We start from the raw sequence: 27,006 nt of genomic DNA, 5'->3' as shown, positions 1-27,006 counted from the left end.
TAGAAAGTCAAGTAAGGGACATCTTGGGGAAATTTACTAGGTTCGCAAAAGGCAGAGGTCAGGAAACCCTAGCCCAAATTCAGGACACACCTTTTTTTAATTTAAATTTAATTAACATATAATGTATTATTGGGTTTCCAAGGTAGAGGTCAGTGATTCTCAGTCTTAACAGCCAGTGCTCACCACATCATGTGCCCTTCTTAATGACCCTCAGTTACTCCCCTAACTCCCTCCCCTCCTGCCATCCCCAGTTCGTTTCCTGATTAAGAGTCTCTTATGGTTTGTCTCCCTCTCTGATTTCATCTTTTCTTTTTTTCCTTTCTTTTATGATCATTATCCTCAGTCAAAACTATCTTTTGAAAGATCGTGCACCTAAACGGTATGAACATGATTTCTCATGTAGGTTTTGCAGGTTTGTCCACTGCAAAGCTACCTTCTCTCGGGGGAGATAGTTTGAGACAACAAAGATCGTGTTTCTCTTGAAACTCCTGTTGGTTTACTTCAGTGGATTTTTGCCTACGACAGTTATTAACTCTCGTATTTGCCTAATGATGACTTTCTATTTCCTTCTTTCTTTCTACATTTATTAACTGGAATTTTGCCGTGAAGAAGAACTGTTATTTCTCCCTCATTTATTTAACTTTTAATATCAGGATGTACCCATACACATTTATTTTATATTTATTTTATGCTATACTAGAATTACTTATTTTGTTGATCAGACCATTCCAGCTGTTAACCAAACCATTAGAAGCTCCTTCAGGTGGGGCTCTGTGTCCTTTTAATATGCCCTCTTTTTTAAAATACTTTTTTCTCGGGGATCCCTGGGTGGCGCAGCAGTTTGGCGCCTGCCTTTGGCCCAGGGCGCGATCCTGGAGACCCGGGATCGAGTCCCACATCGGGTTCCCGGTGCATGGAGCCTGCTTCTCCCTCTGCCTATGTCTCTACCTCTCTCTCTCTCTCCCTGTGTGTGACTATAATAAAAAAAAAAAATTTAAAAAAAAAAAAAAACTTTTTTCTTTCTGATACCATGAGGTGTTCCAGGCACATCCTGCATTTTCCCTGCTCCTGCCCTGGAATCAATCATTTTCCAAGGAGCCCTGATTTCTTCTATAGAAGAATGGTGTTTAGACCCCAAGATCTGGGCACTCTATCTATATTCAAATACCTAAAGCTTTGTCTCAATCTGTACACATATTAAGAAATGTGAGTTTATACTAATGCCTCAAATTCCAGCCTAACACCAGAGGGTTCATTTTAATTTCCCCATTTTCTTACTTGGAGCTTCCTCTCCAACAGTGAGAGACTCAGTTCTGTTGCCTATAATCCACCTAGTTATTTATTCAATTCTAACATACACAGTTTCGGAATTACTAACTTCTACCCCATGACAAACACATTTACTGACTAGATTATTACAGCATTTGTGTATACATCTATCTTTAGCCCTACAGTATGAAGTCAGATAATAATTTCCAAATTACTTATTTTCTTCCCCATTGTAATTGTTACCCATTTATAATATGGTTAGGTTCATTTCTTAGTGTTTGTATTCCTTGTTGGTATCCCCCGCCATCTTGATTGATTTTAATTGTGCATTTATTTTGGGGTATGTGAAGAGCTTGTAAAACATTGCTTGATTCTAAGAGCCAGAGCTATGTGAAAAGATATTCTCAGGGTAATGGTACTCCTTTCCCTCACTCCTTTGACAACATTCCTATTCCTCTCTTCCATCCCTTTCCCGCCCATTCTCTACAGGTAACCGAATCTTTAGTTTCTGGTTTATCATTCTTGTGTTTCTCTCACACAAATGAGCAAGTATATGTGTATTTTTCAACGTCCCTTTCTCTCTTACATGAACAGAGGCACTCGGTACTTTTTCGTGCTCTTCTTTTTCACTTAACATTATGTCCTAGAAATAATTTCATATCCGTAGAGGTCTTTCTCTCTCTGTTTCCCTCTCTCCCTTCTTTCCTTCCTTTTATAGCTACATAATAGTACTTTAAGGTGTCACTGTATCCATCATATTTATCCAACCACTCTCCTGTGTATGAACATCTAGGTTGTTTCCAAGCTCTGTACATATGAATGCTCACATTGTTGGAAGCGTACCTTTAGGGTAAATCCCTAGAAAGAGGATTTTTGGGACAAATGGTAAGTTCATATGTATTTTGTCAAGTAGTGGCAAATTTCCTTCCAGAAGGATAATGCCATTTCACACCCCCACCAGCAATGTATAAAAGTACCTGCTTCCCCAAAGTGTTGCCAATAGAAAGTCCTATTTTTAAATTGCTTCCAATTACATAGGTGAGAAAAGATTTGTCAGCATTTTTTTAATTTACAGTTTTCTAATTATGAGTGATCTGGGGCATTTTTAAAAAAGATTTTATTTATTTGACTGAGAGAGAAAAAGAGAGAGAGAACTTGAGCAGGAGGTGGAGCAGAGGGAGAGGGAGAAGCAGATTCCCTGCTGAGCCGGGAACCGGACACAGGGCTGGATCCCAGGACCCTGAGAGCATGACCCGAGCTGAAGGCAGATGCTTAACCAACTGAGCCACCCAGGCACCCTGATTTCGGGTATTTCCCCTGGGCTTGAGGGCTATTTTTATCTCTCTCTCTCTCTCTCTTTTTTTTTTTTTTTTTTTTTTTGGTGATTTATTCATGTTTTTTCTCAGTTTGCGATCGGATTTTGGTCCTAAGTCCATGAATTTGTAAGAGCTTTTTACATAGTAAGCATATTAGCCCTACTCTCTGTGGTATGTGATATAAATATTTTTCTTCTAGTTTGTGAATTGTCTTTTGACTTTGTTTATGGTATTTTTTGCCATGAAAATTTTTTAATAAAAAAAAAAAGAAAATTTTTTAATAATTTTCTTTTTTTTTTGTCTCTGGTTTATGAGTCATAGTAGGATGGCTTTTCTCTACACTAAGGTCAGATAAACTCATCCATGTTTTCTTCTAGTACTTACCTAGTTTTGTTTCTGATATTTAGACTCCTATTCCAATTTGAGTTTATCCTTACGTACTGTATAAGGTATGGATCTAATTTTATTTGTTCCCAAATGTCCACGGAGTTGTCCAGGAACCACTTATTTAAAAATATATATATTCATCTTTACCCCACTGATTTGAGAAGGTACCTTTGTTATATACTAAGTTTCCATCTCCACTGGAGTCCAATTCTATACTATTTGCCTGTTCATCTGCTGGTACCACACTGTTTTAATTATTAAGACCTTATACATAAATTTAATACCAGTGTTGTTTTATTTCTTGGGATTTCCTCCCAGAGGACTGTAGGGTGGCCATACTCCATACCTGCGCTTTGCATTGTTCCAGTTCTTCTTTCAGATTAGACTTTTCTTGTTTCCATTCCTCAAATGTACTGTGTCCTGGCTCTTCATCCTTCTGGCATAGCATTTCTGCCAGACGTTCATTAAGTTCTTGCAGTTCTTTCTCATTTTGAGAGTTCTTTTGGCTAAGTTCTATATTTTCCAAATCCAACTGTTGGTTTTTGGTTTTTAATTCTGAAATCTAATTAAATTGAAATGAATTTTAAAAACTAGTTATCCGACTTGTAGGAGAAAACAGATATAGAAAGTACCTGGTTCTTCCCTCTATGTAGATAAAGATTTATATGTATATACGTACACACACACACCCTTAATAATAGAAATAATACAGTGCTCATTATTACATATTCAATCAGCTGGGAAGTGTATGAAGAAGTGACAGATCCTCAGTTCAGTCTCACTCCACTGTTCACAGCTGGGTATGTATCTTTCCAGACTGTTTTCTATGTATATACAAAGCTCGTTTGCACATAGATGTTTTTCTCTTTATAACAAAAATTTGAATCATTTCAGATGTTTGGACAGCCTGCTTTTTCCCCTTATAGCAACTTACAGACTTTTATCTTTCTAACTCAGTCCATTCAGAAACCACCACATGCTGTTTTTAAGTGGCTATAGTATATTCTATGTGTCAAGACATTCCATTCCCACATTGACAGACATATAGGTTTGTTATCATTCTTTTTATTATGAAGATACAGAACAATCTTTTGAAAAATTCATTTACACATGGTAGCATTTTGTATTTAGGATCATTTTCTTAGAAGTAAGGCTGCTGGCTTAGAAGGTCTGCATACACATTACTATTTTTGTTTTAAGATTTAATTTATTTATTCATGAGACACAGAGTGAGATTGAGACAGAGGCAGAGGCAGAGGGAGAAGCAGGCTCCCCGCAGGGAACGCAGGACCCCAGGATCACGCTCTGATGCTCTGAGCTGATGGAGGATGCTCAACCGCTGAGCCACCCAGGCAGCCCATGAGCCACTCAGGTGCCCCCACATTACTGTTTTGATAGGTATCTCCAAAGTACCTTCCTCATATTGTTGTCAACTTATAATCCTATCAAGAATAAATGAGTACATTCATTTCATCACACCTTTTAAAAGTCTAGATGCTATTTAATTTTTGCTAATCTGAAAGATGAAAAAAAGAAAATTAATTTGTACTTCCCTAATAAGGTTATCTTTTTATATGTTGTATTTTTTCCCTTTACTTGACTCCTCAAATCAATTATCTGCTTTCAACTGGGTTTTGCCATTTATTTGTAAGAGTACAGAATATATTTTGGATCTTAAGACCTTGTCTGTTTCAAGTTCTGAAAAATGCTTTTTTCCCAGGATATCCTTGTCTTTTGGCTGTTTCAGACAGATTTTTTTTTTTAAAGATTTTATTTATTTGAGGAAAGGAGAGCACACAAGCAGGGGTAGATGCAGAAGGTAAGGGAGAAGCAGACTCCCCACTGAGCTGGGAGCCTGATGCAGGGCGAGATCCCAGGATGCTGGGACCATGAGCTCAGCTGAAGACAGCTACCTAACGAACTGAGCCACCTAGGCACCCTTGTTTCAGACAAATTCTTAAATGGCCTTCGCTTGCACAACTGCATGTTGTGAGATTACACAAATTGGGCACTGAATGGCTCAAGCTAACTGAATACATTGTAATTCTATGAAATGATATAGTGATGAACTATTACTCTATATCTGAACTTAGCTTTCTGGTTTCAATCATGGTGATAAAAGAGGAACAAGATAACATTAATTACAAGAATGTGAGGGATAGAGCTAGTATCTCAAAGATATGGTTTTAGAGGTATCTTCTCCCCATTCCCACTGATTATAAAGCTTGTATTAAGCACTCAGAATCTAGAAATAATTTGTAGATTATTATATTCACCAAAAAACAGAAACCTAGTTTAGAGTCAGCGGGGATGAGTTTCCATTCTGAAACTCAGGATTTACAACTTTACCATCATTAGCTACATGTTAATGCAGTAGCATATCCTATAAATTTATAAATAACAAATAAAGACAATTTCAGAATCAAAAAACACTGGGAAATACTAAGTATCTCCTTACCTGTTTCTTTAAATTTTCAGCCATCTTCTGAACTGCCGCTTTTTCCTGTTTTACAGTTTCTATTTTTTGCCTAAAAGGACAGTGAAAATAGAACCTAAGAGTTAGGCTTTAAAAGTGGAAGCAAAACAGTTTTAGTCCTCACAAAAATGCCTTAAGAAAATTTAAGTATATGTCTTACCACATTTCTTCCTGAGATCCATTTAATTTCCCTAATTTCAGGTTAGAAATGCTATCTTCTTCATTTAAAGTAGTAATTTCATTTCTTAAAATAGAATTTTCTTCTTGAAGCTTCTCAGATTCATATCTGAATTACAGAGATAAAAAAATAGTTATAATAAGGCAGTCATCTGGCATCTTTGGAAAATGCTTTCTAGTAATTTCCAATAAAACAAGTATTCCATGCCAGTTAAAAAGAGAAGTCTAAATTAGTAGACTCTTAGTAATGGAAGTCAAGCTATGACATATTGACTCATTTCTTTTGGGAAGTTAAGAATTTCACTAAAAGACGTTAGGGAAGTGTGGCTAAAACACTTGAGCATGGAGACAGGAATTGAGACTCTGCCCACCATGGTTGCTAATTTTCTCAGTGGCAAGCATACTGCTTTGAGCAAGTAACTTCATTTATCTCAGTCTCAAGTCCTACTGGCTCTGAATAGGCATAAGCCATCTTACTAAGCTGTATTTAGCTTTAGTTACAGGCCTCAGGGTACCTAGGGTAAGAAAGTTCCTTACATAAATAAAAGACCACACTGAAATATGTACACTCATGTTTACTTTGTGATTTTTCCCCCAACTCATTATATCCTGATTTTTAGAACTAAAAATGGTCCGAAGAGGAAAAACTACATCCAGAATTAAATTTTCATATCATTAAGATAATTCAGAAACATGTATTATTTTATAAGTTTTTTAAAACAAGTTTGTTAAGACTATTGCAATCATGTTGTATAAAGTCAAGTGAGCAATGGTTCAGATTGGTTTCATTTTTGTCTTTATTTTGAGCACAATGATTAGAATCTGATCGCTCTTCAATAAAATGATGCATTCTAAGATAAACTTCCATTGTTTACAGAATACCAGCATGTCCTTCAAGTGATATAAGTGAAAAACTATAAGCCACAAAAAGCATGCTTCCTATATTAGTATGAGTTCTTATCTAAGTGAGTTAATAAACAAAAGGCATACTTATAGAACATGTTCTACCAAATGAGGAAAATAACTAACATTTAGCAAAAACAAAATAAAAAATCCATCCAAAGAAAATGCTAGAAGAGAGTTAGAGACTTGACGTACATTAATGATGCACGTGGTTAAACAGCAAACACTCTCCATTATGCCACCCCAAATGAACGACATTTATTTCCTATAGAGGAAGGGAATGCCTCCTAGGCCAGGTTATTCTATTTGTTAATATGACACAGAAGCAGGAGAAAGTCTATGGTAGTGCTCCCTTCTTGAAGACTAACAGGTTAGTTTCTCTAGGCATAGCAAGCAGTGGAAGTTAGATGTTGTGAGGTGCTCTTGGGATTCCGTGAAGTTTACAAGGTGTATACGTTACCTCAGAAGTTCAACTTTTTGTTGCATCTCACTGCACGTGATTTGCAAGTCATGCATCATTGCCTTCAGTTCTTCCTCGTTTTCTCCTTGAGAAGGAACATCTTTTTGCTTAACTAAAGCAGCAACCCTCTCCCTCAACTTCCTAGTCAGCTCTTGCAGCTTTTTTTTCTCCAGTTCTAACTCTGCAATGGTGGCCCCATGTGGAAGATGTCTGTCTTGAAGGCCTAGGAGAGCAGTGTCTTCCTCCAGTATAACCTGGTTCTGTACCTTGGGCTTTTCTCCATGGGTTTGGGTTGTTCTGTGTAGCCAGGCAATTTCACTTGCTTGTACTCTTTCCAGGAGCTGTGTGTTCTCCTGCTCGAGGTACTGGTCTTCTTGGTAATGCTCTTCTATAAGATGGTGTACGTTCATCACCTCTGGCACATGCTCATCCAGTGTCTGCTGTAGTCCAAGCACCTTTCCCTCAGGCTGGACTTCCAGCTTCCCTAAGTGGGCTTCCCACAAGGAGAAGCAGTCACACTGTAGCACTGCTCTTTCCCGAAGCTTCTCCATCTTGCCTTGAAGTCTCAAAACCAGAACGTGCAGCTCCTCATTTTCTCTTCTGACCTCATCATAACTCTTTTCCAGGCTGAGGAATGTTTCTGTCACCTCTTCCACTTTCTTTAGTTCATCCTGCAGTTTGAACACTTGGGAAGTGAGCTCTTGGTTACTTTCTAGTGCTTCATCATAGCGCATCTCCATCACCCGCAGCTCTTCCTGGAGACAGTCATTCTCCCTGCTGGCATCTTCATATAACAATTTATACTTGGAGGAGGCCTCAGGGATCCTCTCAAGCATCTTCAGTTTCTTTTTCAGCACAGAAACATCAAAGAGTAGGTCCTGTTTCTTTTCAGAAGCTCGACTGCAATCTGCACGTAAGATCATTAGCTGTTCCCGAAGCTGACAAATCTGATTCTTCAGGTCCCAGCTCTCAGTCCTGGTCTCTTCACTATTTTCGAGCTCGGAAAAACTCTCTATTGATGCTTCAGATGCCTCCATTTTGACCTCCTGTCTCTGAGCAGAGCTCGTCCCTGTACTTCCCAGATCTCGTGCCTCGTCGTCTTGTAGGTCACTTAGGACGCATGGCGTGCTTCCACCTTCTGCTTGCTTCATTTGATTTTGTAGTGAAAAGGGCTCTGTATGTTCTGCAGAATTTCCAAATAATCCGGAAGCTGGCTCATCTAGACAAGACGACACTACCGACCCTGGCTCTAATTTTTGCAGTTTCTGCTGCAGTCTTGAAATTTCCGTGGCCATTTTCACGTTTTCTTTCACAGCTCGCTCATGAGCTCTCTGCAGGCTTAAGAGGACATCTCCATTCTCTTCCAACAACTGCTCTCCTTGCTGAACCAGGGACATGGCTCCACTTCCTTCTGCCTCCTCCCCTGCCACTGCCTGGCAGCCACTCTCTCTCCTGGAGAGAGAAGCCACCACCTGCTGCATTTCCTTAATTTTGTTCTGAAGCCAGGAGATTTCTGTGCTCATCTCAGCCCTCTCCTGATCCGCTTTCTCACAGGTCACTTTGTGGACACTCTCCATGGCCTGAAGTTTGGCCAGCATTTCCTGCCTCTCCCGGTCACGTTCCATTTCTAGCTTCTCAAGCTGCTGGCTGGCCAGCTCCTCGGAGGCCCCTGCCTGGCACAGGCCCTGTTCGGAGTCCTCCACCTCCCTTTCATGACTGCCCTTCAGCTGAAGTATGTGGTCGGAGAGTAGGCTTTGTTGACTTCTGGACACGTTTCTTAGATCTTCCAGGTCTTTGAGTAGCTGCTCCCTTTCAACAACCATACTATTCAAATGTTCCTTGTATGTTTTCTCCAGCATCTCTCTCTCCTGGGCCAGGACCAGAGAAGTTGCTTTCTCTCTCTGCAGAGTCTCCTTAAGCTGCTCCTGGGCTTCCATGCACTCCTGGGTGAGCTCATCCTTCTCAAACTCCCACTGGGATCTTTCCTCAAGCTGCTGCTCCAGGAGCTGCTTCAGCTCTTGGTGGTAGTGGCTCTCGAGGCTTCGCAGGGTGTTTTCACAGCGCTCAGTGACTTTCTGACAATCAGCCTGAAACTGTGCTTCTATCTGAGAGGTTCTTCTAGTACACTCAGTTTCCATTTTTTCCCTAAATGTAGTCAACACACAGCATTACTGAAACTGCCACCAACTCCAGAAGCAAACAAAAAACATTTTCCCATGCATAGAAGAAGCTGACAGGCAAACAATTTAAATGCTCTCTGAAAATGGTCTTCGCTTATTCCTATGTAATGAATTTCATACAGAGACAGGATCTCATTTCTGAGAGCTAAGACTGGCAGCCATAATTAATTTAAAAGACTTACCTCTTTCTGCATTTAGAGGGAAAAGTTAGAAACCAACTTCTTTGGCATTCTCCTGAATGTATTTGTTTATGGAAAATGTAAACTGCTGTTTCACGTTAATGATCAAATGCATCTTAACCTAATCCCTAACTTGGGAAATATATATAATTCCTTCTTTTTACTTTAGTATACATTGGAGGACAGTAGTCCTATAAACCATATCTATTAACTTATTCATTATATGTTTCCTTCTTATTTAATAAAGCAGCACCCAGTTAATCAGAGAATGAAGCATCAAAGCCCTCAAATGTACCTTAGATTTCCTGTGAGGAAGGTAAACACAAAGTGGCATAATTTGGGGAGCAATAGAACTTAACCCAGAATTTAGTTTACAAATAGCGTTTCTTAGCACCCAATAATTATTCTCATCCGGAACATGAAAGGATGCTTGCTGATACAAGAAGTATGGTCTTTGAAAGAAACAGAATAGTTCCAATAACCCCAGGAAAGACTTAGGTCTAAACAATGGCAAAAGGGGTTGAGAAACTAACGAGTCTAGTCAAAGTCTCTTTAACTGACTGGAACTTTTGGCGCCTCCAAGGGACAGTGCCCAAGTTTTCTCCATTTCCCCCATCTCTTACCTTCCCTCTTGAAGTTCCCTTTGGTGTTTTTCCAAGAGCTCTTTTCGCAACTCCTCTTTTTCCAGACTGTGCTTCTCCATCAGGCTTTTCAGCTGCTCCTGGTGACACTGCTCTAGTTCCTGAGTCAAGCCTCTCACCTTCTCTTCTGTCCAGGCGCCATTTTGAATGAGTCCCTCTCTCTCTTGGTTAAAGCTCTCCTCGGCCTGCTCCAGGCTAGCCTTGAGTTTCAACTCGTATTCCAGCTTCAGTTTCTCCTGCAGGTGAGTCTTTTCCTCATCCCACTTCCTTTGTAGTTGCTTTTTCTCATCCTCGTGTCTGCAGATAGTTGTACGTTGTGCCTCCTTGAGCACCACTGCCTGGCCCTGAAGTTCTGCAATTTCATTTTTAAGGTCACTTATTTGTTTTTCCAAGACATGCACTTCATTCTCATACTTTTGCTTCATGTTCTCTTGCTCCTTTTCACAGGTGACCTTGGTTTCATCTAGCTGCTTTTCATAATGGTGCACCTAAAGTCAGAAAATGAAACCACCACAAGGTTATTCAACTCCAGGCCGTGGAGAGGTTACTGGGGCTGTAACTACTTTTTCCGATGAGACATTCCTCAGTTTCCCCACTGTAACAACTTGAAAACATGTTGAATAGCATATATTTGAGTCAAGCATTGTTTCCTTTCCTTTTTAATTTGGTTGAATTTTATTAGTTTCTTTTTAAGATTTTATTTATTTATTTGAGAGAGAGAGAGCAAGCACGCATGCGTGCATATGAGTGTGGGGGGAGCATAGGGAGAGAATCTTAAGCAGACTCTGCACTGAGCAGGTAGCCTAATACAGGGCTCCATCCCACGACCTCAAGATCATGACCTGAGCCGAAATCAAGAGTCTTGACAGTCAACCAACTAAACCACCCAGGTGCACCAAATTTTATTAGTTTCTGAACAACTCTGATAAAAACGACTAGATTTTCACATACATACCATTTGTCTTCCCAGGCATCCTGTCCAACTATAAATGTCTACATTTATAAATACATTTAAAATAATTAAATTCACATGTTTATTGAACATCTATCATAGGCACATTGTGGGCCTTGTGGGGACACAAAGTTGGGTAAGATATAGTCCTTCCATCAAGGAGAAACCACTCTAGACATGGTTTTGACAAGTGCCAACAAGTATATTACAAGGCAGAATGAAAAACATAAAAGGTATAGAAAACATAGCTACAGTGTAAGTTGGAAACCCAAAGAGGGGGAAAAAAATCACATTTGGTCAAGGGTATTCAGGAATGGGTTCATGTAAGAGGTAGCATTTGATATAAACTCTAGAACGTAAGTAGACTTTCAAGAGCTAAAAGAAATAATACAGCATGTAATAGCATGAACAAAAGAGGATGGTCTGATGCAGAACAGTGAACTACTGGTTTGACTGGAGGAGAAGGTAAAAGAGAAGACTAAAAATAAATGTTGAAGCAACATGGTGGAGGGTTCAGACCTTGTATCTAATGCTAACTATATCAAAGGGCTCTTTTGGTTTTATTAAGATGTTTTCGAACCAGTTGGAAATAACCTATTGACCTTCAAGTTCCATGCTTGCTAGAGCTGAAGATAATACATTTTGGAGAAACTCTCTCCTAGGAGGACAAGGCCTCATATACCCAGCCTATGAAACCATCCTGAGGAAGGGGGTTTTGGGTGGCCAGCAGACCCAAGAGGAAATGTATAGAAAGTGATGCTCTATAGAAAGTGAAAAGAATTAAGAATGTCCTACATGCAAAAGCTTGTCAGACCTCAAAGAAATGAGAGGACAGGGTAAGAAGGACTTACTTTATCTTCAAGCTCCTGTCTTAAGTGACATAAGTCCCTGTGATGTTGTTCTTTCATCTGTTCAATGACCAGCTCCGCCTCGATGCTCATATTCAATGGATTGCATTCTTCAGAAGCAAGCCCTGAAAACACATGGGATCTGTTGACCCTGAAGTAGGTGCTTTCAATAACACAACGGCATCTGAGGAGGGGCATCCAGTAAAACCAAGAAATAATTTTTGGCCTAAATTACCACTAATAAGATCTATTAGGAAACCATAGAAGCCAAGAGGTTTTCTGTTTTCAAGCATAAAAATGAAGGTGAACAGGCAGTACAGTAAGATTCCTTCATGTGCAGACTTTGTACCAAATTTTAATAGAATCCATCTTTTTTAAGAGTAGATGGAGGTAGGGGTGGAAATTATTCAAAGGTGACCTTCTAATTGAAAATTCTATGGAGTGAGTTAATTTGTTTAAACCAACCAGCCTTCTATCCATCCAACAAACACTAGGTGACAAATTAGCAGAGGGGCACTGTGGCAGAAGATGCCTGGAGGCATTTGCTTCATGGGTCAAGCTATCAAACCCACCACTCAATTACAGAAGATTAAGTATTATAATATTGATTTCCTATAGTGCAAGTGGAACCCCGTGTTAAATTATCAGCTGAAATTTTAAAAATAGGGCGCTGGATAGGAACTTGGATATAGGCAGTTTAGGAGAAAAATTCTCAACTCACACATATGAGTTCACTTCCACAAATGCCGTGATGGTGACTGAGAAGAACACTAAAGCATAAACCGGACGCTGAGCTAGTACACAGACAGACGATTATGTCTAATACTATGTGGAAATCTCTCAAGGCAGGGGATTCAAAAAGGTTTTTCAGGTGGGGGTCCATAGGCAGTCAGGAGAAAGGGCATGGCTTGCATCTGGGACTGACAGTCTTGCCTTGGAGTTTCTTTTCATATATTCTTTCTTTTCAGTTGGCATATCCCCAACTGAGAAGTGATACTTGGGGTATAAACCACCCCAAGATGGCACAGCTTCACATATCTAGGAGGAGAACTCCCAACACTATAGAACACAGAAAACCTTCTGAATTGCATCATATGATCAGCTGGGGTCCATCCTCACAGTATAGTAAGGCTGCCAACCACATACTTAGAATCACAGGAAAGGTCTTAAGCCCTCTTCCTGTCCTCTCCCCAATCTCTTATTTATTCTAGAATAGATAAGGATTAAACAAAACTTGGAAGAACCTATACTTCTATCTATAACAGTGGGGAAGACTATGACAGAACAATTTATTATGAGCCCTTTCTGAAATTCAAACTCAAAATAGTGAGGAAAGAGGATACTAGAAAGGAGGAAAAGAGCTAATAATGAATGTAGCAGGGCTTCCAAACAACTCTGCCTTTCAACCTTGCCACTCAGAATCTTCCTCCAAGGCACAGTTAATCAATACTTATTTAACTTATTTGTTGTTTTACAGAGGCAATGCTGATATTTAACACAGCCAGCATGAGAAAACCAAATCCTGGTTTCTGGTTGGCCTGTTCTCCAAAACCATCATTAGACCAGTGAGGCACTCCTTAAGAAAGGGAGGATTCAGCAATAGCTCAATGTCTGAATTCTAACACTCCCAAGGCCTGGATTCTCAGACTTGTGGCCAGTTGTTGTTGTTTTTTTTAACAAAGCAAATATACTTGTGGTTTGATTTTTCCATTCCTTTGTTGATGCATTTAAAAATCAGATAGAAATATTCTCATAAAGACTTTAAAGACAAATGAAAAAACAGACCACAAGTGAAACAGCTCAAGCAAACAGTATTGCCAGGGGTTTTTATGTTTTGTTTTGGTTTTGTTGGTTGCCAAAGTTGTGCAATTTTACATTCAAACATGGCCCAAAAAGCAAAAACCAAAGCACAGCCTCTGAAAAGATGATGTCCGAATGGCTTACCCTGGTCAGGCTCAACGCAATCCCTGCTAACATCAAGTTCTTCTGACAGAGAGTTCTTCAAGGGAAGTCTCAACACTTTGCCTTGTGTACGAAATTCTTCCAGCTCCGACTGGAGTTCATCCACTTGGTCTTGTAATACCTGGAGTGTAAAAACCAACACCAGTCTTATATGTGACAGCAAAAGCACAAGCAGCAAAAGAAAAAATAGCGAACTTGGATGTTCCCCAACTAAAAACTTTTGTTTTGAAGGATGTTATGAAAGTAAGAAGACAACCCACAGAGTGAGAGAACAGCTTTTGCAGATTATGTGGTCTGCTAAGGGACCTGTAACTAGAATATATAAGGAACTATTACCACTCAATAATAAAAAGACAATCCATTTAAAAACTAGACAAAGGATTTGAATAGATCTTTCTCCAAGAGATATGCTGATAAGCATTGGATATTTAAAATCCTTAGTCATTAGGGAAATGCAAATAAAAAACACAGTGAGGTACCACTTCATAACCCCTAGGGATGGTTAGATTCCAAAAGACACAGCAAGAAGAACTATTGGCAAGGATGTGCAGAATATTGGAACCAATATGGTAGGAATGTAAAATGGTGCAAGCCCCTTGGGAAAAGTTTGGCGGTTCCTCCAAAGGTTAAACACGCAACGATCTTATGACCCAGCAATTGCCTTCCTAGATACAGACTCAAGAGAAATGAAAACCTATCCATGCAAAAACTTGCACACAGATGTTCATAGCAGTATTATTCAAAATAGACTAACCCCAGTGTTCATCAACTAATGAATGGATAAATAAAATGTAATATAACCATATAATGGAATATAATGCAGCCATCAAAAGAAAAGAAGTGCAATACATGCTACAACATGGATGAACCATGAAAACATTATGGTAAGTAAAGGAGGCCAGCCACAAAGGACCACATATTGTAGGTTTTCATTTACATGAAATGTAAAGAATAGGCATATCTACAGTAGAGTGTTAGTTACCTATGGAGAGACTATAGCTAAGTGGAGTGGGAGTTTCTTCATGGGGTGATGAAAATGTCCTAACATCGATTATGGGGTAAGGATTGTACAATTCTGTGCATATACTGAAAGATAGTGAATTGTACACTTTGAGTGAGTTGTATGGGTGAATAATATATAAATATATTTTATAAAAATAACTGAATGGATTTGGGGAATTTGGGGAGATAGAGATGACAGATTTTACTAATGAAATCATAACTTTAAAGATCTATAAGGAAAACACCTCTACTCGATTTCAGCCAAGAGCCAAAACTTAATTGTAAAAGTGGCATTGTTTCATTCTTTTCTCCAAATGCGTACATATACTTCCTAGGAAGACAGGCTATGAGCAACCTCACAAGGAAGTGATGGTTTTCCTTACTTCTGCACAAGTACAATTTCCATCTAAAGTAGTCAGAACTCAGTTATACTTACCCTTGTTAAAAAAAATCTCAAATTCCTAAACTTAGCAGAGTTACTTTAAAGAAAAAAGTCAAAGATTTGTATTATTTATAAGGACATTTTTGTCTTTTCTGGTAGGTATTGGTAATGATTTACTGGCTGAAGACTGGAGTTGTTTCTGCTTCATTTGCATTTAGTAAATAAAATAAGGAATGTGTTCAGGAAAAAAACCCAAAAGCCACAAGACAAGAGCAAATTACATCAGATTAGGTCTGAAGTATTTGATTAAGAGAGGCTCATTTTGGAATAAACTCATCAACATGACCACGTATTTCTCCACTTGGAATAAAACCATATTCTCCTCTAAGCACTAGCAATTTCTGACTGAGATAAAGCAGACTTAAATGTAGTTTGCATGATTCCCTAATATTTGGGGGATACTGAATAATAACAGCTAACATTTTGGTTAAGTGCTTATTATGTTCCAGGCTCTGTTCTAAGCACTTTATATGTATTCACTCATTGACTCTTCACAACAACCGAGTGGGTACTCTTATGTTTACCACCTTACAGATGAGGAATTGAGGCACCCACAGATTAAGTGACTTGCTTATGGTCACTAGTAAATGAGGAAATGGGATTTAAACCCAGGTCCTCCTCCACTATTAGGTTCTGTGTAGTCACTTACCCTACACTGCTGCTACAGATGAGGAATTGAGGCACCCACAGATTAAGTGACTTGCTTATGGTCACTAGTAAATGAGGAAATGGGATTTAAACCCAGGCCCTCCTCCACTATTAGGTTCTCTGTAGTCACTTACCCTACACTGCTGCTCATACTCATTTCTCATCTGTGTCAGCCTCTCTTCTTGCAGAAAGAATTCAGCACTGCTGGGATCAAGGTCACCAAACTAGAAAAAGAAAAGGACATAGCTTTCATTTTCCCCAACTGTCACTCTTAGACCTTTAACCCACCAAAGGCCCCAGTTTCTGGTGTTTGCCCAGAGTATGGTCTCTTGAGTATGAAAGGAATGTGACATTTAAACAGAACATTACCAACTGGGTGATGGGAAGAACATACTAGAGTGATGTGTTCAACTAAGGCAGGGATCACTTCTCAGCACTAGGCAATGTTTACCTCGGATCCAAGCTCCAAAATTATATCCCTGCAAAACTGACGGCTCCCTTTAGACATCTAAATACTTCCCTAATGGAAATTTCCTTGGTGGCATTGCTTCTACTCTTTTGAGTAAACTACACTTTGGGCTGTGTATCAGGAGATCAAATTTAAACAGATTTACCTTTTCTGCTAACACATTTTCCAAATTTCGCTGAAGTTTGTTTGTCAGATTTTCATATTCGGCCAGCTTCTCTGCATTTTCCAGAAGCTCATTTTCTAGACGACTGTTTTCCTGAAGATATTTGGGGAAATTAAATGGGTGCAGAAGTAAAAACAAACAAACTATTACATCTTTTTATGTGATACATAAAGTAGTGCTCTAGAATGAGAAAATCTGTTCATCTTGAAGGTTTCAGTAGATGAGAGAAGACAAAAGTAAATATAAAAAAAATTGATACTTAGCTTATAACCCAAAAGTCTGCCTCCTCTTTCCTTCATCCTACAGAACTATGCTGTATAATATGGTAGCCACTAGAAGTCACATGTGGATGGTGAGCACTTGAAATATGTATATAGTACAAACTGAGATATACAGTAAGTATGTAAAATACCAGATTTTGAGAAGATAATGCAAAAATGTAAAATGGCTCAATAATAATTTTTGTATATTGATTATGTGTCAAAATAATGTTTTAGAGATACTGGATTAAATAAAATGATTCAGAATATCACCTGTTTCATTTTATGTGGCCATTTGGAAATTTGAAGTTCCATATATAGCTTGCATCATATTTCTATTGGGTAGCTTTGCAATATAATATTTAATGACATGAAAAACATTGTCAAAATTGGTTGCAGGATAAAGGTATCCTGTTCATCGGATAGCAAAAGAGAACTAAGAAAAGTATAAAAAGTAGAATAATGAAAATCCATTTCACTTATATTTACAATTTTATTTTGGCTTAAGGATGTAAAAGCTGCATATCAAGGTTTTTCATAACTTGTATGTTTAAACTATTATAATAAAATAACACATCAACTGAGGTCCACAAAAGATTTTTTTCCATATATATATATATAAATAAAACTAACAAGTATTTTTTTAACAAGAGATTTTTTACCCACATTTGCTTAAAAAAATAAATAAAACCACACAGACGTGCATTTTGACATATGTTCTATTCCAGTGTTAAAGGATGATTGGAAGAACATTCTTTTCAAAGTATATTTTGCCAAAAGAATATAAAGCCAGTATATTTTTAATACATTCTAGTTCACACCCTCACATAGCAATATGGAATAAAAAAAGAATGTGCTTGAAGAGTTTTCTTCTTAAAAAAAAAAAAAAAAAAAAAAAAAAAAAAAAAAAAAAACACCTTCTCCCAAAATGCCAGTTCTAAAACTCTAATCTTTCAAAGCATGTCTAAATTTAGATGTCCAAACAGTTAGGAGCAATCTCTGTGTATCAGCCCCTGTTGCTGCTCTGCAAAGTCACAAATCAGATTCTGCTACTGACCACAGGGAAAATACAATCTGGACCTTGGGGAGGGAGGCAGACGTAGATCCAATTAATTATCTGTGATGTGCTATCTTCTGGCAAGAAAAAAGTAAGCATAAAGGGAGTGAAAAAGCCATGTGGTATGCGGTGTTGGAGAAAGCAGGGGAGGAGCATAAAAACCCACAGAGGAAGTGACAGCGCCGATGGCAGGTGCAGCAGGATTAGGGGCACAGTTCGGGGGCAGGATGGGAGGTTGGAAGTGTCTGAGGCAAGACTCCTTTCCAGGGGCTGTTGGTGCTACCAGGCTGCACTTTTACAAAGGGTCACAGCATGTTCTTCAGTCAGCTAACTCTGGTGGCCATAAAGAGGTTGGATGGATGGAAGAAAAGATGCACATAGATCAGCTGAGAAATCCTGATGAATCCTGAACCTGTTCAGAGGCTGCAGACATGGAAAGGAAGCAGATAAATCGGAGACCTCTCAGAGTATCAGCAGGTCTTAGAGCCTGATGAGTGAGGGTGACCAAGATTTTAGCTTCTGTGACAGCACATGGTAATTGTGTAGATTAAAGAGAAAATTCAGAAAAGGACGCAATCTGATGGTTAGGGTGGGAGATATGGCTCAGTGTTTGATGTACGGAGTTTCCGGAACAATAGTTAATAGTCTATGTCTATTTATTACCTTCCAAACAGCATATGCAGCGTCTCATTAATCCTCATATTAAATACACTCTGAGGTAGGTATTACAATGGTGCCCATCCCGTGTGTCAGGAAACAGGCTGGGATAATGTGATCAAGGTTTTCCAGTAAGCAGTGGTATCCAGAATGGACCTAGGCAGTCTGAGTCCCCAACTCACCCCCCTCTATCTCTAGACTACACTGTATCATATCAGAGTCCAATAAAGAGAAAGATCACTTCCTCTCTTGAGACACAGGAAAGGACAGGAGGATGTATAATAAGGCAAAAGTCATATTGGGAAGCAAAGAAACAAAGCTGATGAGCTCTGTGTGGCAGGAGACAATGCCATCTGCTCTGAACTGGGGATGGGGGCTGAGGGGGTGGAGACAGGGAAGGAGCAGGGCATTGACCAGGTGCCCAACGGCCCTAAGGACTCAGTGTAACTCAGGGGTGGGGGGTGGGGGGGAAGAAGAGCAAGATATGCTAATCAATAGTGTCGGCAAACCAGAAGCGTGGATACTCCTGAAATCTGGATCCCAGCAGGGACTCTACCATGTGTGGGTCACGACCCAGCAGGGCAAACTTAACAGGAATCCTGGGACTGAGCCCTGTGCAGACCCGTGGCCTTTCCTGCCGTATTCCCAACACAGACACAGGCCCGAGCACTAATAGGGTGATTACCTTTAAAGAGAGGGCAAGGCGGTCCCGGATGTAGTTCTCTTCTGTTTTTGCCTTTTCAATTTCCTGCTCGAGTTCCAAACGCTGCTTGCCCACCTGCTGCAAGATCTGTTCTCTCTCCTTTCGGAGTTCATTCTTTAGGGCTGCTATCCGTTCCTTATACTCTTCGTCCAGTTTCCTGTGAGAGGGAAAGACCAATGAGCTGCTGTTAAACCCTTCAGAGGTCCGGTGCGGATCCACCAAAAAATGGAAACACAGAGACAGGAAGCTCCACGAAGTATCAAATGTGTCCTGCTTTCCTTGAGGCTTGACCACACCTCCATCCCTCCAGCTGGGTGTGGCCATGCAGGCAGCAGGCTGAGCTCCAATGCCCTGGGCCAGGGTGGAGGGAAAAGAGGGACCTGGCCCTATCCAGTCGCACCTGAGGTTGTACTCATTCCGCCGCTCTATGGCCGCATGGTGATCATCCACCTCCGAAGCCATTAGAGACTTGAGCTTCTCAGCCTTGTCCAGATCTGACCGTAGCTTCTCTTTTTCTCTGACGACTTGATCAACTCGCTCCCTAGAATGGGCAAGAGACCGAGTTAAAGGGAAACTGTCTCTAAACAACAAGTAGACCCAAAAAAGCCCTTGCCTGGCTTGCTCCAACACAAAAACAAAGCCAAGACAACCCAAGCCCTTCCAAAACAAAAAAGATGTTTCCACAGCTCCCTTCACAAACCTAATGCAAATCTGAGTGTTACCTTGTCTTCATGGTAGTGAAAGGATAGATTAGCCACATGTGCATACAGAATGTGTGTCACAGGCATCTAAGGGATTTGCTGCACCAGCAGGGAAGGGAATGGGACAGGGGAATCATCCGCTCAACTCACAGTAAATGGCGGATCTCAGCCTTAAAGCTGGCCAGCGCTGCCTGGTGAATGCCACTTTTGGTACCCAAAAGTTCATTTTCAAGAGCCAGTGTTAATTCTGTCAGGTTCACATTTCCATCGAGACTGAAATCCAAGGCCTAGAAGTGAGAACAAGTTGAAGACGATTACATGTTCTGTCCTCTAAAATGGAAGCAGTCAAGGGGAAACAAACTCAGAGAAGTGAATGTACAGTCAAGAAGTTGGAGGATTACATTTCCTTAGTGATTGCATAGGGACAATCTTCAATCTTCTAAGTTCTAAGGAAACAGTAACATACTTATTTGCCTGTTTAAAAAAATACCACCTGGCACTGTAAATAAATACAATCGTATCACTCTAATCTTTACCAGCCAGAGATCAATTAAAAGCAGGGCACTTGTCAATAGTTTAGGAGTTAAAAACATGGAAAGTAGTTAGCAACAGACTCCTGGCTAAAGGGGATAAGAAAAGTTACCTCTGATCTCTGAGATCTTGTGAAAATATCATTAAGGAGAAATCAATTCAAATGAGTTTCAAAGGCATTAGAATATGGACGCCTTGGTGGCTCAGTGGTTGAGTGTCTGCCTTTGACTCAGGGCGTGATCCTGGGGTCCCAGGATCAAGTCCACATCAGGCTCCCCACAGGGAGCTTGCTTCTCTCTCTGCCTATGCTTCTGCCTCTTTCTCTGTGTCTCTCATGAATAAATAAATAAAATCTTAAAAAAAAAAAAAAGGAAGAAAGCATTAGAATTTTTCAATCATTTTTCTCCCATTTTAGCTGCAATACCTTCAGGACCTCCTGGCTGTTCTCAATGCCCTCTTCTTGCCAGGAGTCGAGGATTTTCTCCACCGATGCATAGCCCATCCCATCGTCCAGGCAGGAGAAGACCCGAAAGCCAATGGTACTTGTCATCACAGATGGGGTTGTGGTTCGTCGTCCACTTTCATCGAAGGACTAGAAGAGGAGACTTGAGTTGGGTCTGACATTTCAACCAGACATTGACCCAAACTGGATAGTCCTGACCACGATGAGCAGAAGGCATGTCTCTCTAACACTACCAGAAAAACAAGTCATGCAGCCCCTTTGATCTTTCTTTCCAAAGTGAGTTGAGAATGCAAAACTTATCAAAAACAGTTGATCTGGTGGGGAGTTCCTTGACACAGACATGTCTCCACTTAAAACCAGGTTTCTTCTGACCCACAGCTACCATTAAGGGGCATAATTAGTGGCTTCCCACTCTGTCATTTATGGTCACTTTTCAAACCCAACTTTTCCTTCCCAATGGTTTAGTTGTTCTTCTTCTTTTGCTTCTCTTTTTCTCCTTATTCTTCTCCAGACAGCAGATTGATTCATTAGAAACTACTCAAATGGGTTTTAACTTCTACTCACAAAGAAATCACTTCCTATTTATTTCTTACCTGCATGGAGAGGTGCCTTTTCAACTGTCTGTATGGCGTAGATGCAGATGGTGTGAGTGATTTTCCATTTTTGAACAAGCCATAGAAAAAGTCTTCCACACTCATTGTACCATCAGGATCAAGATTATGGAAGACTTCCTCAAGTATCTAGAAAAGAATAACCACTTACTTTCAATATTTTCCTCACAATAATATAAGGCCCAAAGTATATCTGTGGCCAATAGAAATCGGTCTCACTGTTGACTCTAGGGCTGCAGATGATAGAACATGTACCTTAATTCTCATTTTATAGAAATTTATTTACTTTTCTGGTAATCTCTCCTTCCTCCACAAACCAAATAAATGTCCATTTTCATAATCATGCAATTTAGCAATTGAATGTTCTTTCTCCTATTCGTACTCTTAAAATGGGTAATCTTTAATGTAGCTATACATTATTCTATGGATTAAAAAATTACTTTAAAAATATAAAGGTACAGCTTTCCAGCGTTGTCATAATAGAAGTAAGTTTGAACTGGGGGCACCTGGGTGGCAGAGTCGGTTAAGCATCTGACTCTTGATTTCAGCTCAGGTCATGATCTCAGGGTCATGAGATGGATAGAGCCTTGAGGCTGGCTCCACCCTGGGCATGGAGCCTGCTTAAGTTTCTCTCTCCCTCTGCCCCTCCCCAACCTTTCTTAAAACAGAGAAAGAAAAGAAGAAAAGAAAAGGCAAAAGAATGAAAAGGCAAAAGAAAAGAAAAAAGGAAAGGAAAGGAAAGGAAAGGAAAGGAAAGGAAAGGAAAGGAAAGGAAAGGAAAGGAAAGGAAAGGAAAGAAGGAAGGAAGGAAGGAAGGAAGGAAGGAAGGAAGGAAGGAAGAAGGAAGGAGAAAGAAAGAAAGAATTTAGACAGTCATTAAGTCATTATATTGCAGTGTTACTACATGATATTTTGCTTATACTGAATTTTTGCAATTGGTATGTTAGCACAGCAGAATTGGCCTGGGACAGATTGCAATGATCTATGAGTTTGGGTCTGAAACCCAGGACGGGATTTAGAGTGCTACTTGGAACAACACGTTTTGGGTTTTTATTTTAATGCTTTAACACAAGAGAAATGAAGATCAGAGAGGACGGATTTTGTGTGTGCCCAATAGAAGGATCCAAGAGATGTAAGAGAATTTTGTCTGGTTATTTTGTATCCTCTAACAGTAAGGAAGGAGTCATCGTGTAACTAGAGAAGGAGAGACTGGACTACAGTGCCTTCTAGGGGCTTGCCTAGGAGGTGGTTTGTCCCCTAGCTCAACAGTGGAATATAAAGGGATGAATAAAGCAGCATGAGTCACTGATACCACAAAACAGGGAGGAAAGGCAATGACCTCCTTTTTCCTGGTAGCTGGATTCCTCTTTACTTCAAGGGCTAAAGTTTTTCTCTACAGAAACTCCTCTGTTGTACAAAGCAGATCACCTGAGGATCTCGTTAAAACGCAGACCCTGATATAGTTAAATCTGGGGCAGGGGACTGAGAGTCTGCATCTCTGACAAACTCTCAGGTGATGCCCCTGTTGTTGAATGGCAGGGAAAAAGGATAAGCAGCAAAATTACTCTTGAGGCATCAGAGTCTGCTGTGGGGTCCATTCGAAACAAAGGCTTCTCTGTGACACATCTTCAAATTCTGAATATTCATTTCATAAGTCTGGACTATTACTAGGATTTGTCATCTTATAACTACTGATTTTATTCTTCATGGAAGTGCCTGAGGCATTGATCTCAAATGCTTCTTTCCAATTCACACCCAATAGAAAACATCCATCTCTATTCTTTTTTAAATACCACTTCCTCTAGGGAGGACTCTGGAACAAGAAACCATTCTAAGGAGTGGAAATCTTTAGAAGAACAGTTCCTAAGAGAGAATTATATGGAAAACCAATGGAAAGGTATTTGGGGTGAAATTCTGAGGCTATTAAAATCCCTTAGCATTTCTCTTAGCATTTGTCTCATTCTTACCAACCAAAAGAACACTTTCTTGGAGGAGGAGGCTCTCAGGACCATCAAATCAGAAATCACAGTAAAATCCAGGTGCACTGACAAGTTAACAGGCATTATTTCGGCTCTAACCTTAGCTCTACACTGCTTGGTCCTGTGATCTTGGCCAAATCAACACACAGATTCCATACTGCCTAAAAACCCATCACTTCATCCACTCAAAGTCATGGAGCAAATGAGTCCTGCCAGTTACTGTACGCAGGGGAGTGGGAAGGTGGTGAACAGATGGCTGTAGATTCAGATGAAGGCAGGGTTGGGCTGAACAGAATGCAAGTCATATGTGTAATGGGGGCATCCTTTGCACCCTGTGTAGGAGCCAAATCTAGAACCCTGAGGACATTCTTACTCCTCATGATACACCAGCCGGGTCTTGGATGGTTGATTTCCCATTGGGAAATGATGCGCTAGGCTAGGGATAGTAAACCCAAATACCCAGAGAGACCAGGAGGGCAACACAGACCAATAAGGCAGGATGGTCTTGAGATGTCACAAAGTGTCACCACTTAAAGCAGGGGACTGAATGCGTGAGTGCATACTCCGTTCAAAGGAGCTAGCCAGCCACCTCTCCCTGCTAGCACAACAGAGTCAAATACTCTGGTTCTTAGAACTAAATTTCCTGATTTAAAAACAAAAGAAAAAAAAGGGTAGCAAAAGTTGAATTTTTAAACATTGGGCAGGCCAGAGGGGGAAAAAAAAAGCCAAAACCCCCAAACTTTGAGCCATATTTGGTTTCTAGAGTGATAGCTTGCCATCCCTGCCCTACAGTTGTCCTTGCTTCTGCAAAGGAGGGTACGTGAGACAATGAGTCAGTTCCCCTTCATGGTAATGGCATCAAGCAGCAGGGACATCATTTTATCTATGAAATGGGAAGGGGACTAAATCTAAAATTGCTTTCAGTCATAAAACCCTATGATCCCAAACCCTTGATGAGATCATCCTGAACTTTCAGCTCCTCTGTGGTCTAGAGTCAGTAGTATAAAGTTCTACAGTATTTCATACTTTTTGAGGGGTGGGGGCAGGAGAAACATGAAGTAAAAGCTATTTTCAATGAGCAATCTTTTACTCATCCTCAGATCTGAGGAAAATAACTCAGTGTGCTACTTCTTTTCCAGGGCTTTGGAAACTCCACCAGTGAAGAAAATGCAGCTCCCCACAAATGGTTACAGTTTATTCCAAGAATTGTTCTTAGATAAATAATCCAAGTGTATGCAATATTTCTTGGCAAAACAACCCAAGGTTCTGTATACTGCACTAGTTTATAATTTAAGAGGATGAATGTAATTTTATGACTCAACAACCAACACTGAAAAATAAATGACCACTGAGCCATTAAAAAGGTAGTCCCCCCCCCAAAAAAAAAAGGCAGTCAAAGGGTACAGAACAGTCACATATTCTAGGGAGGGGAAAAAGCTTTTCTGCAAATTAGGCTACTTGGCAGCTTTTGATAATAAATGTCTTTCTGGTTTAGGAAAATAATACCACCAAGCAGACAGTATGGTTTCAAATATCATTATGATCAAAGATTCCCCAAACTACAACTGTAGCCCTAACCTCTGAGTCCCTCCTTATTTTCAGCTCTTTGAAAGACAGATCTTAGAATTATTTATATTCTTTTCATGACTGTTCATGGACTCAGTCCTGCCAGTTTGCCTCTTAATTTTTCAGAAAACGCAAAGCTCAGAATTTTATCAAGCTGGGGTCTTTAAGAGCCTCCTTCGAGATTCTTCTGTATATCTTCAAAACCACCAACCTACCCTTTTCCATTTCCTCATGACCAGAACATTGTAATGGCTCCTGGCCAGTCTCCAAGTCAAAGGCTGTCCTGACACCAATATACCCCACAAAAGAAGCTCAAACCATTCCCAGTAGTTGTTTTTCCTATATACTAACTCAATCTGCTAAAGAATATCACACTTGATATTGAGATTTTCTATCCCAAAACATAAACTCATAAGCCTAGCCCCTGAAATACTCTCCCAGCTCAAATCTTCTGAACTCCTTGTGTAATCCATCCTCCAGGCCTTTCCCACACTTTGCTCTGTGAAAGCCACTTCTACAAATACATCTGACATCGTGGCTGCACCAAAGTAGTGTCTGATAATGTGGGGTAACATGCTTAGCACAGCAAGGGGCATGTAGTGTGGGCTCAGTAGGTGTCAGCTATTATCAGCGTTCTTTTTTCCAGAACACAACATGAGCTACTCAAAGAAAGGATCGTCAGTGGCTTACTTCGTAGAGAAGAGAAAGAGACTAGACTCTCTGTAACATGCTACAGGAAGTCAAAATAGGGCTGTTCCTAGCCTATGGCCAGTCTAGATTTCATCATGACTATTATTTCTGAAGAAAAATATGATGCAAGGCTTACCTCTCCATCAATATTCTGCAGCCCATACTGTTCACAGATGGAGACCAGCTTCTTTCGGTTCAGGTGACCATCACGGGTGATTCCCAAATCTTCACAAACCTCCTGCAGTTTCTCTTCTATCCAGTCTTGGGGAGCGGACGACCCACTCTGTGAGGCATTCAAGTCATCTGGGTTCCAAAATCTTAACTGGCCTGAAATCAAAACATATATTGTGCTGTCCCCAAAGGAATTGCAAAGAGGGGGAGCCTATCCTCAAAGAAATTGTGCTTTTTAAAAGTAAATATTAAAAGAAAGAGACTATAACTGCTGATTCCATTTTGGTTTAAATCTGCAAGTTCAAATGAAATGGAACCCTTGGTTCTCAGGCTGCAACTAGAGCAAACCAGCACTTTTTTCTATACCATGTAAGAGACATCTGTGCAGGCATACCAAGGTTCTAGGTTTGTTTTACTCCAACTGAAAACATGCACAGGCTTAAGGCTTTGGTGTGATTGGAACAGAAGGCTAGTTGAGAACTAATCCAAAGAGATTTATTTGCCCTGCCTCAACTTTAGCTATCAGACTTCATTATCGCCACTCTTTCTAGTCTAAGCACTAGAACTGCTTTTACTGAGAAGGAAATGATTTCATGATAAATATCATAAAATAGTCATAAAAGTCGTAGGATCAGCCTGATTTCCAAATCTTTACAGCTTTAAATATTCTGACCTACAGATACACCAATTTGAAAGAATAAATGGTTGTAAAATGCAAGTTACCAATTATCTATACATTAAGCATAAGTTTCATTTGAACACTTAAAGATCAAACTTTTAGTTTAAAAATCAAAATTTATTTATCCTCTAGTAAGAAAAGTTCTCACTTCTAATTAGATTTTCCACTTACATATCGGAGATTTATAAAGTCATTACTTAATCATGAGATAATTACTAGTACAATTTTGGGTGCCTTGGAAGAACCTTAGGAGGTTGAGAAGAGCATTTAGTGCTACCTTTACTATTTATGAAGAAACCAAGCTTATCACTGCTGTGTTTTTCCAGGTTAGAGACCTGGAGGATGCACAGTAATTACACCTAAGTAGAGTTATGCCCAGTAAAGTGGGCTGTGAAGTGAGGGGAGAGTCCATCCCCTGAACCACAGTGCCATCTGCTGGCCCCAGAAATTCAACATGTTTCACT

At 39.9% G+C, this 27,006-nt stretch overlaps 1 protein-coding gene across 11 annotated transcripts in view; it reads right to left on the bottom strand.

Annotated features, from left to right (window-relative positions):
- NIN (ninein) overlaps window positions 1-27,006 on the bottom strand; it is a 99,155-nt gene that overhangs the window by 24,820 nt on the left and 47,329 nt on the right. For 10 of the 11 annotated variants that reach the window (XM_055303775.1, XM_055303777.1, XM_055303778.1 and 7 more), the window contains 15 exons: window positions 25,829-26,019; window positions 21,440-21,586; window positions 20,808-20,975; window positions 20,003-20,139; window positions 19,552-19,692; window positions 19,134-19,308; window positions 16,457-16,567; window positions 15,977-16,066; window positions 13,733-13,871; window positions 11,792-11,913; window positions 9,971-10,476; window positions 6,989-9,133; window positions 5,609-5,734; window positions 5,431-5,500; window positions 3,319-3,534 (listed from right to left, as the gene is read on the bottom strand). In XM_055303775.1, the coding sequence (XP_055159750.1) occupies window positions 3,319-3,534; window positions 5,431-5,500; window positions 5,609-5,734; window positions 6,989-9,133; window positions 9,971-10,476; window positions 11,792-11,913; window positions 13,733-13,871; window positions 15,977-16,066; window positions 16,457-16,567; window positions 19,134-19,308; window positions 19,552-19,692; window positions 20,003-20,139; window positions 20,808-20,975; window positions 21,440-21,586; window positions 25,829-26,019 (4,484 nt within the window). The remainder of the gene's footprint in view (window positions 1-3,318; window positions 3,535-5,430; window positions 5,501-5,608; window positions 5,735-6,988; window positions 9,134-9,970; window positions 10,477-11,791; window positions 11,914-13,732; window positions 13,872-15,976; window positions 16,067-16,456; window positions 16,568-19,133; window positions 19,309-19,551; window positions 19,693-20,002; window positions 20,140-20,807; window positions 20,976-21,439; window positions 21,587-25,828; window positions 26,020-27,006) is intronic. The other variant, XM_055303786.1, reaches the window with a different exon arrangement.

Source organism: Nyctereutes procyonoides, unplaced genomic scaffold, assembly GCF_905146905.1.
Source record: "Nyctereutes procyonoides isolate TBG_1078 unplaced genomic scaffold, NYPRO_anot_genome, whole genome shotgun sequence".
In the NCBI taxonomy this organism is placed as follows: domain Eukaryota; kingdom Metazoa; phylum Chordata; class Mammalia; order Carnivora; family Canidae; genus Nyctereutes; species Nyctereutes procyonoides.
The sequence above is the reverse complement of the archived record's forward strand: the minus strand, read 5'-3'. Positions and strand labels throughout refer to the sequence as shown.